Genomic DNA, 14,839 nt, shown 5'->3' on the forward strand with positions numbered 1-14,839 from the left:
ACAGAAAGAATTATTCCGCCCATTGATATTTGCCAACTGATTTAGAATCATTTTTTTACGTTAAACTAAACATCTAACAGTATATGATTAATCAATATTTAAATATGATCAACAAAGATTCCCTAATTAGTAAATTAAATAGGATCTATAAAGTTGGAACATTAGTTAAATAACATATACGTTTTCTTAACCAACAGGTTTGACCTCACATGATCACTCATTATTTTTGATTTCGTAGTATAGCCCGTCATCAATTCCATGGAAACATACCGTCTGCAGATTTATTATGGTAAAACCTTGGCTTGAGTATGACATTTTATCACAAACAAGATTTGAACCGACGACCTTTCCTCGAGAAAATCATTAGGGTGTCGCGAGAGCACTGGTTCTTTAAATACTTCCAAAAGTATATTGGTATATTTGAGATTAAAAAGTCACTAAACATATTTTGTTATTGAAACTTGAAAAAATAAAATCTACCACATGTAATTGTTTATATTTGCATTTCATGTTATCCCGTTTCATGCATGTTCTTGTCTTTCATACACATTTTATATCCTTATGAATTTTTTAACAAATTCAACCTCTAGATTTGTACTACACTTATTGTAAAAATAAAAAAAATAAATAATAATAATAATAATAATAATAATAAAGAAAAGAAAAGAAATTATACATATTTTACAGCCATGTATAGAAATTATAGGAAATTATTGATGAAAAGTAGAGTAGTGAAAGCATTTGTTAGAAAGGGTTTTTAAAATAACATATTGATTTTTGGTATACATTTTTAAAATTGAGTGTTCGCTTTTAAATTAAAATATATATTACGTTTGTAACATATTATATCAGGAAACAATGATGTGTTACAAAGAAATCTTTTCTTTTATAACAACCTGCATATATATTACGTGTACTGTACATATATACAATATATATATCAGATATATTTTTTTTTTGTCGTTTGGATGCAACAATAATAACATCTAATTCTCCTCACAGACATTTAATGCTGTATGGGCTGAAACATGATCTCGTTCTTGTATGTTTTTGTCTATTATTAAAATATAAATAATAGAATTCGTATCATATAATATATAGAGATAAATTGATTTCTCTTCCTAGGTAGGAAAACAAATTACTCTCAAATATTGACTTTTTATTGATTTAACAACCAGTAGTAGTATATTAAATATTTGAAACTAACATGTGCAGTCAAAATATTTTAATTAGTATCCAGACAGTGTAATGTTCTCTCAGTTTAACTTGTCTACTTATATATACACTTGTAGTATAAAAAAAACCTAGTTTAATGTATCTGGAAAATCAATAATGATTTTTTGTATTTCTCTGTTTATTTTTTTATATTCCATTGTATATATATAGTATTTTCTTGAAAAAATTGAAAAAAAATAATGCTTCTGTTTTTTAAAAAAAAATCAGTTTTACATGTAAACAAACATGTATTTGGAGATATATATATACGTATTTAAATATCGATGAAGACCATATATATCCGAGGGACCATTTCCTTAAACAGCAAGAAACAAAAATCGATTGGCAATGTTGACATGCACAAGACTTTCCATGTTAGCATTTCCTTCCTCCAGAAGACATAGTCTTGACCATTTGTTTCCTATCAATCATCCATTTAGGCCCCTTGGTTTTTGTTTGTCTATAATTTAAGGAATCTATACAAAAGATCCACTTCAAGTAGGTTCACCAACGACAAACTATGTTGTGTGTGGGGATTCTTTTACTACAAGTTGATACCTTATACACAAAGAACCGCTCGTTATCCATCACGTCTAATCGAATACTTGAATACGATGAATAGCATGTGACCTTCAATAGGTTATGGTAAAGAATCAAGTGATATTAAAATTATAGCATGAGATATCTTCTAAAAGGAAATTAGGTGCTTAATATACCACTTATACACCACCCCTAATGGTCTTCCAATGAATGTTATATATGCCATATATTTCTAATGGTCCAAATGAATTTTATTTCTTATAAATGGTTTGAATTTTTGTATGCATTCAAGCATCTTGTGTCATTAAAGTTAACTAGGACCGAGCCAGTCACGTTTCCATGTTCCAATTCAGAATTGTATGTATTGGATTGAATGAAAAATGGGCCCTAAGTAACCCAATGGACAGCTAATTTATGGGCCAACAAATTCATTATGTCGAGGGGGCAATTTTGAAGTTTGTCTCTAGTTAAAACAATTAAGCTTGTTACATGTTTCCAGCTTCCAAATTTGACACTAAATTTTTTTGTTGCTACTGTTTATGAGTTTGGAAACATGTCACCCTTGTGTGGAGTTTTGGTAACTAGGGTCTTTCTATTTTGTCTTATTTTTTAAACAGAAAGAGACTAAGAAATTCATCCCTCATGGTAGTTAACAAAATCCTAGTAATAGATCGAATTCGAGAATGGAAGTATTTGTAACTAATTTCAAGGTTAAGAACGAGATCTTCTACAACTACAGTCTTACCCAGTAAAATCACACTTGCAGCAAAACTATTAATTGATAGGGTATGTGGAGTATTTCAAATTGAGGTTACGACGACAACTTAATATAGTTCTTCTAACAACAACAACAACAAATTAACAATCATAACCGGTAAACTATTCTATAGCAAAACTATAAATAGGATATGAGAGATTATTCATAAAGAGGTTGCTTCAATAAGACATTTGACTCTAACTAATCTTTGAAATAATAAGTACATATTATATGATTTATTTATTGATTTGTGATCGATTGGTTGTATTTTTAAGTGTATAAACAGTTGGTGTTTGAACTTAATTTAAAAAGTAAGTAGTTAAAATAGAACTTAATATACGATAAGACTATCCGTAATGGGTGCCAACTTGGGGCGGTTTCCGGCGACACCCGGCGACAACACCCCCCCCCCCAAGCGATTTGTGGGGCGATAAGGGGGGAGGGGCAACTTCTTCTCACCTGCTTCCTTATAATTATATTATTATTATAATTGATTGTGAGATATATATATATATGTGTGTGTGTGTGTAGGCTACAACACCATTACACCACGTGTCGCAATTCGCCCCCATTTGTAGCCCCTCCACTACGCATAGCCTAATGTAGGAAACGAGAATATAGTTTGTCCGGTAATAAATTATGTTGTCAAATCACAATTTCGTTAAATCATAATTTCTTTCTTGGCAACGGGAAATGTTTTATGAAACAAATAAAATTATGTTTTAGTTAGAACTAGTGTTTTATCCAGCGCGTTGCATCGGACATGTCGCATAACTCGCCGGGTAAGTCGGATTTGTTTATGTACCCGAGTTGTAGTTGTGCAATAATATGGGTTCGATTGATTAACATATAAAAATTCAAAGTATTTAAAACAACATTTATTCAGTCGCTAAACCCAGACAACACTCTTTATTGAAGATTTGAATCTTTGGCTCAAACTCCAACAACAAACATTTATTCGGTGCGATTCGGTTTGATTCATTTTTGAAACGAGGCATACCCAAATCCAAACTGCAACAGCAAATATACGGACCTAGTAAAAATCTCACCAATAACAAAATTATTAGCAGAGTCTGAGAACCGAAACCAAACTGCAATTTCCATACAGCGATTGTCAATTTGGATTTCGTTTCAGTTTCCCACCCTAATTTAACTTTGATGCCTCCTATACATGCACATGCCAATAACTACTCAACAAACTTTGCAAACTGGTCATTTCAATTTCAAGATCCATCAACATGAGACATTTAATGCACTGCTAGTGACAATTACACTAATATTAATTTTTCAAAGTGATTTCATGTAAAATGTTGGAACTTCATTTAACAAGATTTTTAAAAATTGTCTTGTGGTATAGAAGTAAAACAAGTCAATATATCTCAACAGAAAACTTGAACCTTGACAAAATTAGCATACACTTACTGACTTCATCATGATCTATTAAGAAACAATAAAGCTATCCAACTACAATGCCCGTATCCTGCTTTTTTGGCGGTCGCCATTTTCGGTCAAACACACCTCTCTCCACCACATTATCGGTTTTCAACTTGTTATCAATGAGTTCCAACAACTCTTGTAAGCCAACTCTAGTGATACCCGATGTTTTAACATGCGGGTTAAAATCATGTCGAGATTTCAAATCACTTTTAACTTCACCCGAGAGGGTAGAAACGTCTTTTGGTTGTTCCTCAAATGCCTTCCATCCTACAAATGATGCACTAGCATCATCCCACTTCACCTCATCTCCCGTAGAAAGCCAACTATCCAAGTCTTCTTCTTCCATCACAATTGTCTGATCGTTGTAAAGATCGATCTGACGAAAAAAATTACAAAACAATGTTACGTGAATGTGCAAGATTTATGAGGGTGGAAGGGTAAAGTGGACTTTTGAGTTTTAACACCTTGTTCCCAACTTCAATCATGTTCTCAAGCTTCTCGTTAGACACGCCAATTTGTTGGAGAACTTCCAACACGGACTCTCGTTGTTCGTCACGGTTAGGTGCACTCGAGTCTAATACATGCTGCATCAAGTATTAAAATTTTAAATATTCAAGTAATTACTGTTGGGGGCCGTGACATTTTTTTATGACAGATTCTCACAGTTATAAGATAAAAACAAAACACAAAATTATTATTATATAGATATAAATTTAATACATCAAATAAAAGTTAAATAAATAATAGATTCGTTTTGGGCCCGTTTATTAAGCAGGCTTATATTTAGGCTTGAGCTTGAGCTTATATAAGTTCGGCTCGATTTGAGCTTTTAGCAAAGCCGATCTCGAATAGCTCACGACTGACATGGCTAATTTACACCGTAAAAAGAATTTCATACCACAAGAAGATCGGCTTCAACAACTTCCTCCAATGTAGCATGAAACGCTTCGACTAACTGTAACATTATTAGTCAAATAATAATAAACGAGAATAGCTATGATTTAACTTTATTATAAACAAAAACAATAAATCTGAACTACCTGCACAGGTAAGTCTGATATAAACCCAACAGTGTCACTAAGAAGCACCTTCTTCCTATAACAATTATAAATTACCCATTATCTTGATTATCTAAAAACATAAATCTAAATAAAAATCTATATTTACCCTGATGGGAGAATAACATGTCGTACTTTTGTATCAACCGTTGCGAACATCCTGCATTTCATGTTAAACATGGACAAAAACGTAGTTACACATATTAAAATAAATAAAGGTATAAACATTAAAAAAAAAAACAAACCATTATACCGATTATCACAAAAGAGATTGGTGTCTGAAAGTGCACCAACTAATGTAGATTTCCCCTAGAAAAGATTTATAAAATACATGTTAACATATTTTAATTGGTGAATTAGTTTAGATATACTATATTAATATTAATTTATTTGTGAAACACACATACCGCGTTTGTGTAACCAACAATCGCAACTGTCGGCATGTGCTGACCGTGTTTACCTCCATACCTTTTGCGTGCAGTGCGCTGGAGCGCTCTGGTTCGACGTACGTCTTGTATTTCCAACAATAATTGATTTTTCCGTTCTATGATTCTAAATTTACATTTCCATTATTTAATTGTTACATTAATAATCAAAAACTATAATAATAGCACGATAATCTATTAGGGATTAAGACCTTCTTCGTTGAAGTTGAAGTTCAGTTTCTCCGGCCCCACTAATGAACCCGCGTCCACCACTACCTCTCCTGTAAATTTATATCAAATATTTTAAATTTAAATAAATCGTTTGAAATTTTTAATTTGAAAAAGTATCATGCATTATATAATTTTATGTACCCTTTGGCGCTAACAACTTCGGCTTCACCAGCAGCACCGAATGTTAAACGCCCGCCACTACCACGTACGCGAACCAATCTGGTTCTTTTGTACATAAGTGCAGCTAACTCGGCCTTTAAGGTCAAATAATAAAAAACTATTAATATTTAAAAATATCATTAAGGAGAATGTTTGATGAATATTGAGTTGCAAACCTGTAGCTTTGCTTCTTTTGTTTGAGCGTGAGCATGAAATATCTCGATGATTAGACCAACACGATCTAGAACGGCTTTCCCCCATGCACGCTGACATCATATTATAACAATTTAGCAAAACAAAATTTTGCATTTAACTAATTTGTATAATGAAGAGATTAACATGGTATTTGATATGGTTGTTAAATGGTTGTGTTCTAGGTTGATGAGTCAAACCTCAAATTTTGACATAAACTAAAGCACGAAACGGGCCCAAAAATCATGGCTGGTATGTGTACCCGAGCACAACATGCTTATTCGCAGGTTGCCCTGAACATGGCCCGCCCAACCCAGTTTTCTTTTTTGCATATTGATACTTTACGACATATAGCACAATTACTTTTAAACTATAAAACCTTATTATGATCAAACTCATATCACAACTCTTTCTTGATTATTAAATAAACATGCAATTAAATCAAACTAACTTAACCGATTAACATACTAAATAATATACTAATAAACTTGGCTCTTTTAAGTTTATTTGTTTATAAATTTAAAGGGGCTTTTAAACTCGGTTGTGAATAAAAAACCAAAGTGCTAGTGCTTTTATTCCTGGGAGACAATAATATTTTTCTCAGTCAAGAATTGATATAGGAACGGAGGCACATGCCATAAGAATGACAAAATAATATAACATGGTTCGGGTTCACCTATGTCCAAGGCTTCAACTAAGGTTACTATTTATTAGCTCAAGTACAAAGATTCTGGAATCTGGATGTTTATGTGATATAACTTTTCCTTTGAATGTAGCAAGGTAAACGAAATGCATGATTTACTGCTTACCTCTAAGTTTCTCTGTTGAACTCCAGTTAGCATCCCATTGACAAATACAGCATCTACTCCACCCTGTCACAAAAATACATTTATTCAATCCTAAAAAAAGTAAAAAATGAAAAATGAAAAGACTTTACTTGTGAATCTTGGGCATTCAAATGGCATTTAATAATGTCCACAGTCCCTGGTCCAAAGTAAGTATCTGCATCACCAAGACCAAACTCCTCACTTTTAACAAAAGCTCAATTCTTTTTTGACTTTATAGGTCAAACATTACACATTTGACCATCAAAATTCACAACCAACATAAACTAAAGTACACATACATATAACAATGCAAATCACAGATTGATTAATAGCAACAAATTTGACCTTCACAAGTAATTTAAACTCAACTAGGCGCAGCGACAAGAATTCGGTTGGTATCGCACAATAACAATAAACCCAAAAAAGTAAACGCTCAAAAATATTGTTGACACCAGTATAGGTTATGATTAAGGGGGGTGTTTGGCCTAGCTTTTTTAATAAGGCTTATAGCTTTTTTTTACAAAATAAGCTTTTCTTGGTGTTTGGTTTAGCTTTTTAAGCTTATGCTTATAAGCTTATATAAGCTAATTTGAAGAAGCTTATACGAAGATGGGTTTTTAGCTTATTTAAAGAAGCTTATTTGTGTAAGGGTGTAAGTTACTAATTTGCCCTCAAATGGTGGTGGATAAGTAATTATTATTATTATTATTATTTTTAATGATATTTTATAACTTCCATTTCTAGAAAACGATTACAATAAAGTGGCAGGCAAACGGGCAACAAGCTGCGCCACTACCCCTTTTGAATAGCAAAGCCAATCCTACTAAAAACGAAGCTTTGGGACCTAGGAGTTGAAGAGGTTCCGTGTACGACACACTTCATAGTTATTATGAAGCAACTTATTACTGTAACAAATTAAAGAATAGTGGATTTAACAACTTATTAAGACGCATAATCAACTTGTAGAATATAAGCTAATCCAAACACTTGAAAATAGCTTAATAGAAAAATAGGAAATAAGCTATAAGCTAGTTTAAAATATAAGCATAAGCTAGAAAATAAAAGCTAGGCCAAACACCCCCTGTGATTAAAAAAAACATTTTTAAAATGACGTGGTGATTGGTAAACTCAAGTGGTGCAGCTGCGAGCCAACGTGAATTCGGCCCGGATACAAGAAACTAACATATCAATATTAAAAGTTACCTGCCCGAGTGATTCGATAAGCCGGGTTCTGCACAACAACATGTGGAGGGGATTCTTTGTGGGAGAATTGGGTGTCGTAAAACCCATCTCGCTGTTGTTCAAGCGAATTGGCGAGATTAAGAGCTTCATCCAGCTTTACTTTCAACACGTTGTCGGGTCGAAAACGAGGTTGGACCACGAATAACCTCTGAGGGGCGTCTGCGTCTGGGTGTTGTGTAGCATCGGCGTCTGGTTGGTCGTGTTTGTGTCGTGAAATTGAAAGTGAAAGCCAAGGGTGGGTGATTGTGATTGTGATTGATTTCTGTGTGAGGATATTGAGTCTTGAAGCCCTAAACATTTCAAACTCACTCGATTTCCAATTGGATCAATCAACACACAACAAGTGAATTACAAGGTTTTATACCTTCGGTTTAAGTCATAGGTTTTAGTTTTACAGTTGATTTTTACTTGCAAAAATTGTGAAGGGTATTCTATGGATGCAAGAATACCATCACAACGCGCTACTAACCTAATTTTTTTATTGAAAGTTGCCACCCGCAGCGTAGCGTAGGAGAAAAATACTAGTACCATACTTATATTATGGTTAAAGTGTTACCGACTGTATTTTTTAAATTTTATACCTCTATTTTCATCATTTATACCCTGATCTCCTGTTTCAAATATTAAAATTTACGCTTAAACGATGTATAATCATAACTAAGCTTGGAACTACCATAATTCATAACATAACCAAACAAACCGTTTTCAACTAGAACTATAAAAACGTTGAAAAACATACATTGGACAATTAACCGAAAACAACTCGTAACCGACGGTTAACCAACAATTAGGTTATGGTTGTTATGGTTGTGGTTAAGCAATCTTTCATAACCAAAGCTTGACTCTCCGTCTTATATGATAATCGCTAGCGAACATGTTTTGAACCAAGGACCGATAAAGTTGATTTGAGGAACAAAGCTCTTATAATACTTGTTGGTTCAATTGTACTTGCTCGTCAGTTTAAACGTTTTGTTGTTAATGACAGCAGAAGTTTTCAACACGATTATTTAAAGGTCTGATCGAGAAAAGAATGATAAGAACAAGGTAATCTAGAAATTACAATTCATCTTATAAAGATTGTTCAACTTTTAATTACAATCTTTATGATATATATAATATAGTTAGCTATCCCCGTAATAAAGACAATGTTTATCTTTAACTTTATTATTGTCTTCATCGATATAAAGTGTCATAGCATCTTAAACCTTCGGTTGCAACTACAATTAGGGGCTTTAACCTTAAAGTCCCGTTGTGGTTTAAAGCCCCTTAAAGCCCCCACCGCTTTAGATTTGGGCCCCATCAATTGTCAACATTCTTCCTTTGCCAGCCCCCTTCATTACTTGCATGGCATGGTGTTGGGGTCTTTCAGGGCCGTCTCTTAAGATTTAAATACCTCGGCCGGACCGTAAAAAAATGTCCGTAGGCTTTAACGAATAATGAAATATATGAGCTAATTTTTATAGATGACGACTAATGATATAACAATAAGTATAACAAAAATATAATATGATGTAATACCCAAATTTTTGAAACCTAAATCTTAATGCTTATATGATGTATTAATACAAAATTTATTAAAATTAATATAATTATTTTAATATAAACTCAATTCTTTATAATTGTTTAAAGGATTTTAAATTGTACGTTGAAATAAAACTTATAGGTGAAGTATAATTAACATAAAATTAAAAGGGGTGAATATGTAAATAATAGTTTTGATTATGAAATAAAGAGTATGAGCTATTTTTTTCATTATTTGAAACTTAATTTTGTTGTCATCTTCTCCACCACGACTTTCCGGCAAAGTTATTCGTTGAACCTAGTTTTCCGGTGACTTTTAAACACCAAAATTAACAACCGATTCGACCAATTGACGATGACATTTGACTCAATAAAGTCCCCCCCCCCCCCGGGCGGGGCGGATGGCTTTAAAACCATGCCATGTTATTTTGCCACTCTCCTTAAAGCCCCACACCACATAGCCTAATGGTTGGGAAACACCCCAAAGGTTACTTTGTTCCACCACATGCTCGCTAGAACCTTTGCATTAAGCCCTGCCATTTCCTAGAACCTTTGCATTAAGCTCTGCCATTTCCCATCGCACCCCATGTTTGAAGTTGTTTTGCGCCCAGGTTGTCTACATGAAGGGGCATAGCACCCTCGCAACTCATAGCCAAACACGATTCACTATATCAAGGTGATCAAGAAACGATTCACTAGATCAAGGTGATAAAGATACATCCACATGTAGTACGGAGTAATAATTTTGGGTTAAACTTAATTCTAATGTTTATAGTACTTTATACCGGCCAAGCACATAATTCTAATTCTGTTTGTCAACATTTAATTTCCATAGTTGATTAACGTAAAGGACATTAATACTTATCCGCCGCATCAAGAGTTAACCTATATAAGACAATCCGCACCAAATTGATTAATGCAGGATCTACCTTAGTTGACTTACATAAGTTGACACAAGGTACACTGCATCCTTATTTAATTTTTGTAGGAGTTAATTTTTATTGATTAAGATGTTCAAGATAAACAACAAATTGTCAATGACAAATAGTTTTAAGAAACTACAAATATTCACATATATTGTTTGTCTCGGACCTAGAACACGTAATCTCTTGGTTAGTGGACCAGTAAATTAGTTACTCCACCGGGCCAGTTATAGTTGTTGGTCTGCTAACAGAGAATCAAGCCCCCATAGAATTAGGATATGGGCTTTCTCTATGCACTATAGTTTTAGGCCTACATTCATGCCCACTTATCTTTAAATATCTTCACTTGTTCTTATGCAAATCAGAGATCAAATTCAACCATAGGACTGGTGTTCGTGTTTACTGTTTAGTTTTTCTAGAGGATCGAAACCGGATTATATTCCATATATTTTAAATTAAATTCACATTATATTTGTGCATATCTTATGTTATCTAGATCAATTCCTTTTTTTACACGAATCATCATAGACTTGTTTAAACATGGTGTTTTATTACCTCTAGATATTTGAAACCATAAAAAGTTACTAAATTTGTAGATTGATTACATCAAATGACTTTAAATTCCATTTGATTTGTTGTCATTTCCACTACATTCTTGGGGGCCAATATTTGTTTGGCCTTTTCTTTTAGTCTAAAAGAAGAGTGGTGATAAAGCAAAGCAAAATGAAGCCACATTTCCAAAGACAAAATTGTGTCAACACTTTAACAGTAATCAGACATGAAAGGCACCTTCAATTCATTTACCCTACCAATCAACACTTTTTAAATTATGTGTATTGGAATTCAAAAAAAATTCCACTCTTTCTTTCCCTTTGTTTCTGGCCCTGTAGCTAGATGGGTCCTAGGAATTTAGGTACTTTATCTATCCTATTATATTTACTTCAAATCTAGCATCTACCTGTATAGATTTTCAAGATTTTACTTAGTTTCTTTGATTTTAAAGGTTACTTATAGGAGCTAGTAAAGATTGTATTTTGTTGGAGTTTTTCTCTTTTTGTGTTAAGATATATTGTACTATTGTAGTCTTTCTGTATACACACACATAATTTACTAAAAGATATTTAGCAATGTAACTTCTCTCTTGTGAAATGTCATACATAGGCCTTGAAACATGTGAGTGATGTCATATTCATTTTAAGATTAGATTCTCTCTGTCCATCATCTACTATGGTTTAGGCTATATGCAGCGGTGTAGTTATAAAATGGGACAACCTGTAACATCTAGCGTCCAATTATCAAACACTGAGTCTTTTTTGTGTAGCGGTAATGTAGTATATACATATATATATATATATATATATACATACGACAAATACTCGTCCCTCACTTATCGTCAGGAGGGCGGTGTCCATGATTTTGTAGCCCTTGTCGCCTGTTTTTCCTCCCCGGTACGTATGACCTTAGCAGATACTTAAATGACAACCCACTTTAAGATTATTCTTAGTGGGGTATTTCGGACCTCAAACTCTCCCAAAACTTTATGAACACCGGCCCCCTCAAAGTTTTGAACCAATTTGGCCTCAAGTGTTTTTAGAAATGTGTTAATATTTTAGTGTAATTGGATTAACTAGTTCATCAATATAATCATAATAAACATTAAGCTTGCTCGGGATGTGCGGAGTGCACTTGCTTTAGTCTATTATAATGTTAGGGGCGAAGCCCCTAACGAACGGGGGTCCGGGGGCAGCACTCCCGGTTGCGAGGTCCTAGGGCGACAACCCCTAGCAGGGTCTAAGGGGCAGAGCCGCCCTTGACTGTTTGGAAAAATTGTATTTACGTTAATGTTGCTTCATTCAAATTTCATTAGAAATATTAATTTGTGATTATATGTCACATAATTAAAGTTTGATTTTAGAGGCATATTAGTATTATTTAAATTTTGAATTGTAATCGTCTAAGGGAGTTACCCAAACCCAACTGCTTTTGCAAAGATGTACAACGCTCATTCCAATTGATCAAATCAATGGTTCATCTTTGTCACAAATTCCATATGAAATTCTTGTCTTAATTTAAAGTTTTATTCGATTAAAATGTTTTGAAGAATCACCAAGATAACTTTTAAGTTGAAAGTTACCACACGACTCTTTGAATAATCTAGGTTACTATATCGAAATCCCCAATAAAACGCTAACCACTAAATCCTCAAATCAATCAGATTTTTTCCTATATAAACTTTAACCAATCAAATATTTAAGTTATTTATATTTAATTAACTTTATACAATTGAGTAATTATTATAGAAGAGTTTCAAAATCGATCAAATATATTATATTGCAAGAGAAAACTTACTCATCTCATTACAATAATTATTTATTGATCAAACATCTAAAGTCTCTAGCCAAAGCCCTATATCAATGATCTAAACCTAAATTTGTGACCAAAACATTACCAAAATAATTATATTACAATTAGGAAACTAAACCAATTTGACCAATTGTCAACGTAGGTCATTACATATTCACCAACTTGTGAAAATGGTCCGGAATTACCAACAGAGTTTTCTCACTCTCACTTTTGTAAAATTCTACGTTACTAACTAAGACGTCACGTGTCGCAAAATGCTCTATATGAAAAGTTTTTACTAAAAACAGTCGGATAACTCTCTCCCTCCTTCTATACACGCACATGTACATTATGCATAGATCTTATTTATATATTTACTAGCTTTAGAGTCCGTGTAACACACGAGATGATCACAATAATTAAGTTACAAATAAAGTAATACATAATATATATGAAAAAATGTACTACGTCTATGTTTATATTATTATACATAAATTGAGTTTATTTATATAACAAAATGATATTTTCCAAAAAAAAATAAACTTAAAAAAAATACTGCACCTGCAAAAACATCCCCAGGAACACTCCATCTATTATATGAGAATATTTCTCATAGAATAATATTTTTGAGCTACACTATGAAATTTTTTTTATAAGTTTGAGGGGTTTCTCGACTTTGCCAATTGACAAAAAAAAAATAATAGGTTAACCCATTCAATTTTGTGAATGTTTTACTTCACTTGAGCATAATTTTGTACGACATAATTAACATACAACATTCTGATCACTATTCAAGGAAAAGTCAATGCTGACACAAATGTTTTTAATTTGATAAAAGTTAGAAGCATTGTTAGGTCTAGAGGTGGCATGTCGGAAGTGTTTGTCCTTTTTTCTTAAATTTTAATAGTTATTAGAAAAATACTCAATGTGCAAAATCTCTAATCTTTTGAATATTTCAAAAAATGTCCTTAAAAATAAATTCGAAACTCAATCACAATTAAAATTCTAACTTTCATGTGTTTCAATTTCAAGTCAAAACTTTGAACCCGTAACACGTTTGACGATAAATCTATTTGCACTCTCAAATTTTTAAAAGTATTCAGATTACCCCTATTTTACATGTAACAAATTTGAGCCAAATGTAGTTAATTTGTACCAAACGATCTATCTCAACTTTTAATCCGTAACATCAAATTTAAGTTTCACAAAAAACCCTAAGCAATCCTTGATAAAAAAAACTAAGAAACTAAACATGATAAACTTTTTTATATTTAAAAGTGATTGGTATATACTATCATTACAATTTAACACATATTCTATTATATTTGAAAGTGAATGGTATATACTATCTTTACAATTTAACACATATATGCATAGTTTACTAAATTAACTGAAAAATAGATAGATTTAAATTATATATTTATAATTTATAAATTTATCTGACAATGTACAAAAAAACCAATAGATAAATGGATTTATTTTTAAAAAATGGATCAACTTTTAAGCATATATTTATAACTTAATGATTAAAAAAAATCACTTCGTAAATTGAAAACATATTAGAATTATTTTATTTACAATTTTCATCAATAATCATAGTATAATATGTTAATGATAACAGGTAACATTATATTCTTTTCAATATTTAACAAACACGGTTTGTTGTTGATTTTTGGATTTCACCAAGTATGTTGTGAAATATATTCTCTCAATGTATAAAAGTATAACATGTAAATGTTTTTTTTATAAAAGTGTATAGATATAATATAAAGAGAGTTTAAAGAAAAATAAATAATTTAATCATGTTATAGATATAATATAAATGACGTGTTAAAGGAAAGTGAATAATCATTGATATATGACATATATAAGTTTTGGAGGGAAAAAAATTGTAAGGATTAACCATAAACTGATATTTATTACAATTATTTTACTTTATTAGAATAGGTAGATAGATTTAGTTATTTAT

At 32.2% G+C, this 14,839-nt stretch overlaps 1 protein-coding gene across 1 annotated transcript; it reads right to left on the minus strand.

The window, feature by feature from the left end:
• Positions 1 to 3,864: 3,864 nt before the first annotated feature.
• On the minus strand, positions 3,865 to 8,412 carry LOC143571915 (GTP-binding protein At3g49725, chloroplastic-like). The gene is made up of 13 exons (XM_077057215.1): positions 8,045 to 8,412; positions 6,952 to 7,016; positions 6,824 to 6,886; positions 5,999 to 6,088; positions 5,805 to 5,917; positions 5,645 to 5,713; positions 5,415 to 5,559; positions 5,261 to 5,316; positions 5,117 to 5,167; positions 4,990 to 5,044; positions 4,848 to 4,904; positions 4,414 to 4,533; positions 3,865 to 4,325 (listed from the first exon to the last, which is right to left on the minus strand). Exons 1-13 carry the CDS (start codon positions 8,379 to 8,381, stop codon positions 3,969 to 3,971), a joined length of 1,578 nt encoding a protein of 525 aa, XP_076913330.1. The 5' UTR covers positions 8,382 to 8,412; the 3' UTR covers positions 3,865 to 3,968.
• Positions 8,413 to 14,839: the final 6,427 nt, after the last annotated feature.

This window comes from Bidens hawaiensis, unplaced genomic scaffold (assembly GCF_021521415.1).
Source record: "Bidens hawaiensis isolate Kalapana, Puna unplaced genomic scaffold, B.hawaiensis_p1.1 tig00025623_1, whole genome shotgun sequence".
In the NCBI taxonomy this organism is placed as follows: domain Eukaryota; kingdom Viridiplantae; phylum Streptophyta; class Magnoliopsida; order Asterales; family Asteraceae; genus Bidens; species Bidens hawaiensis.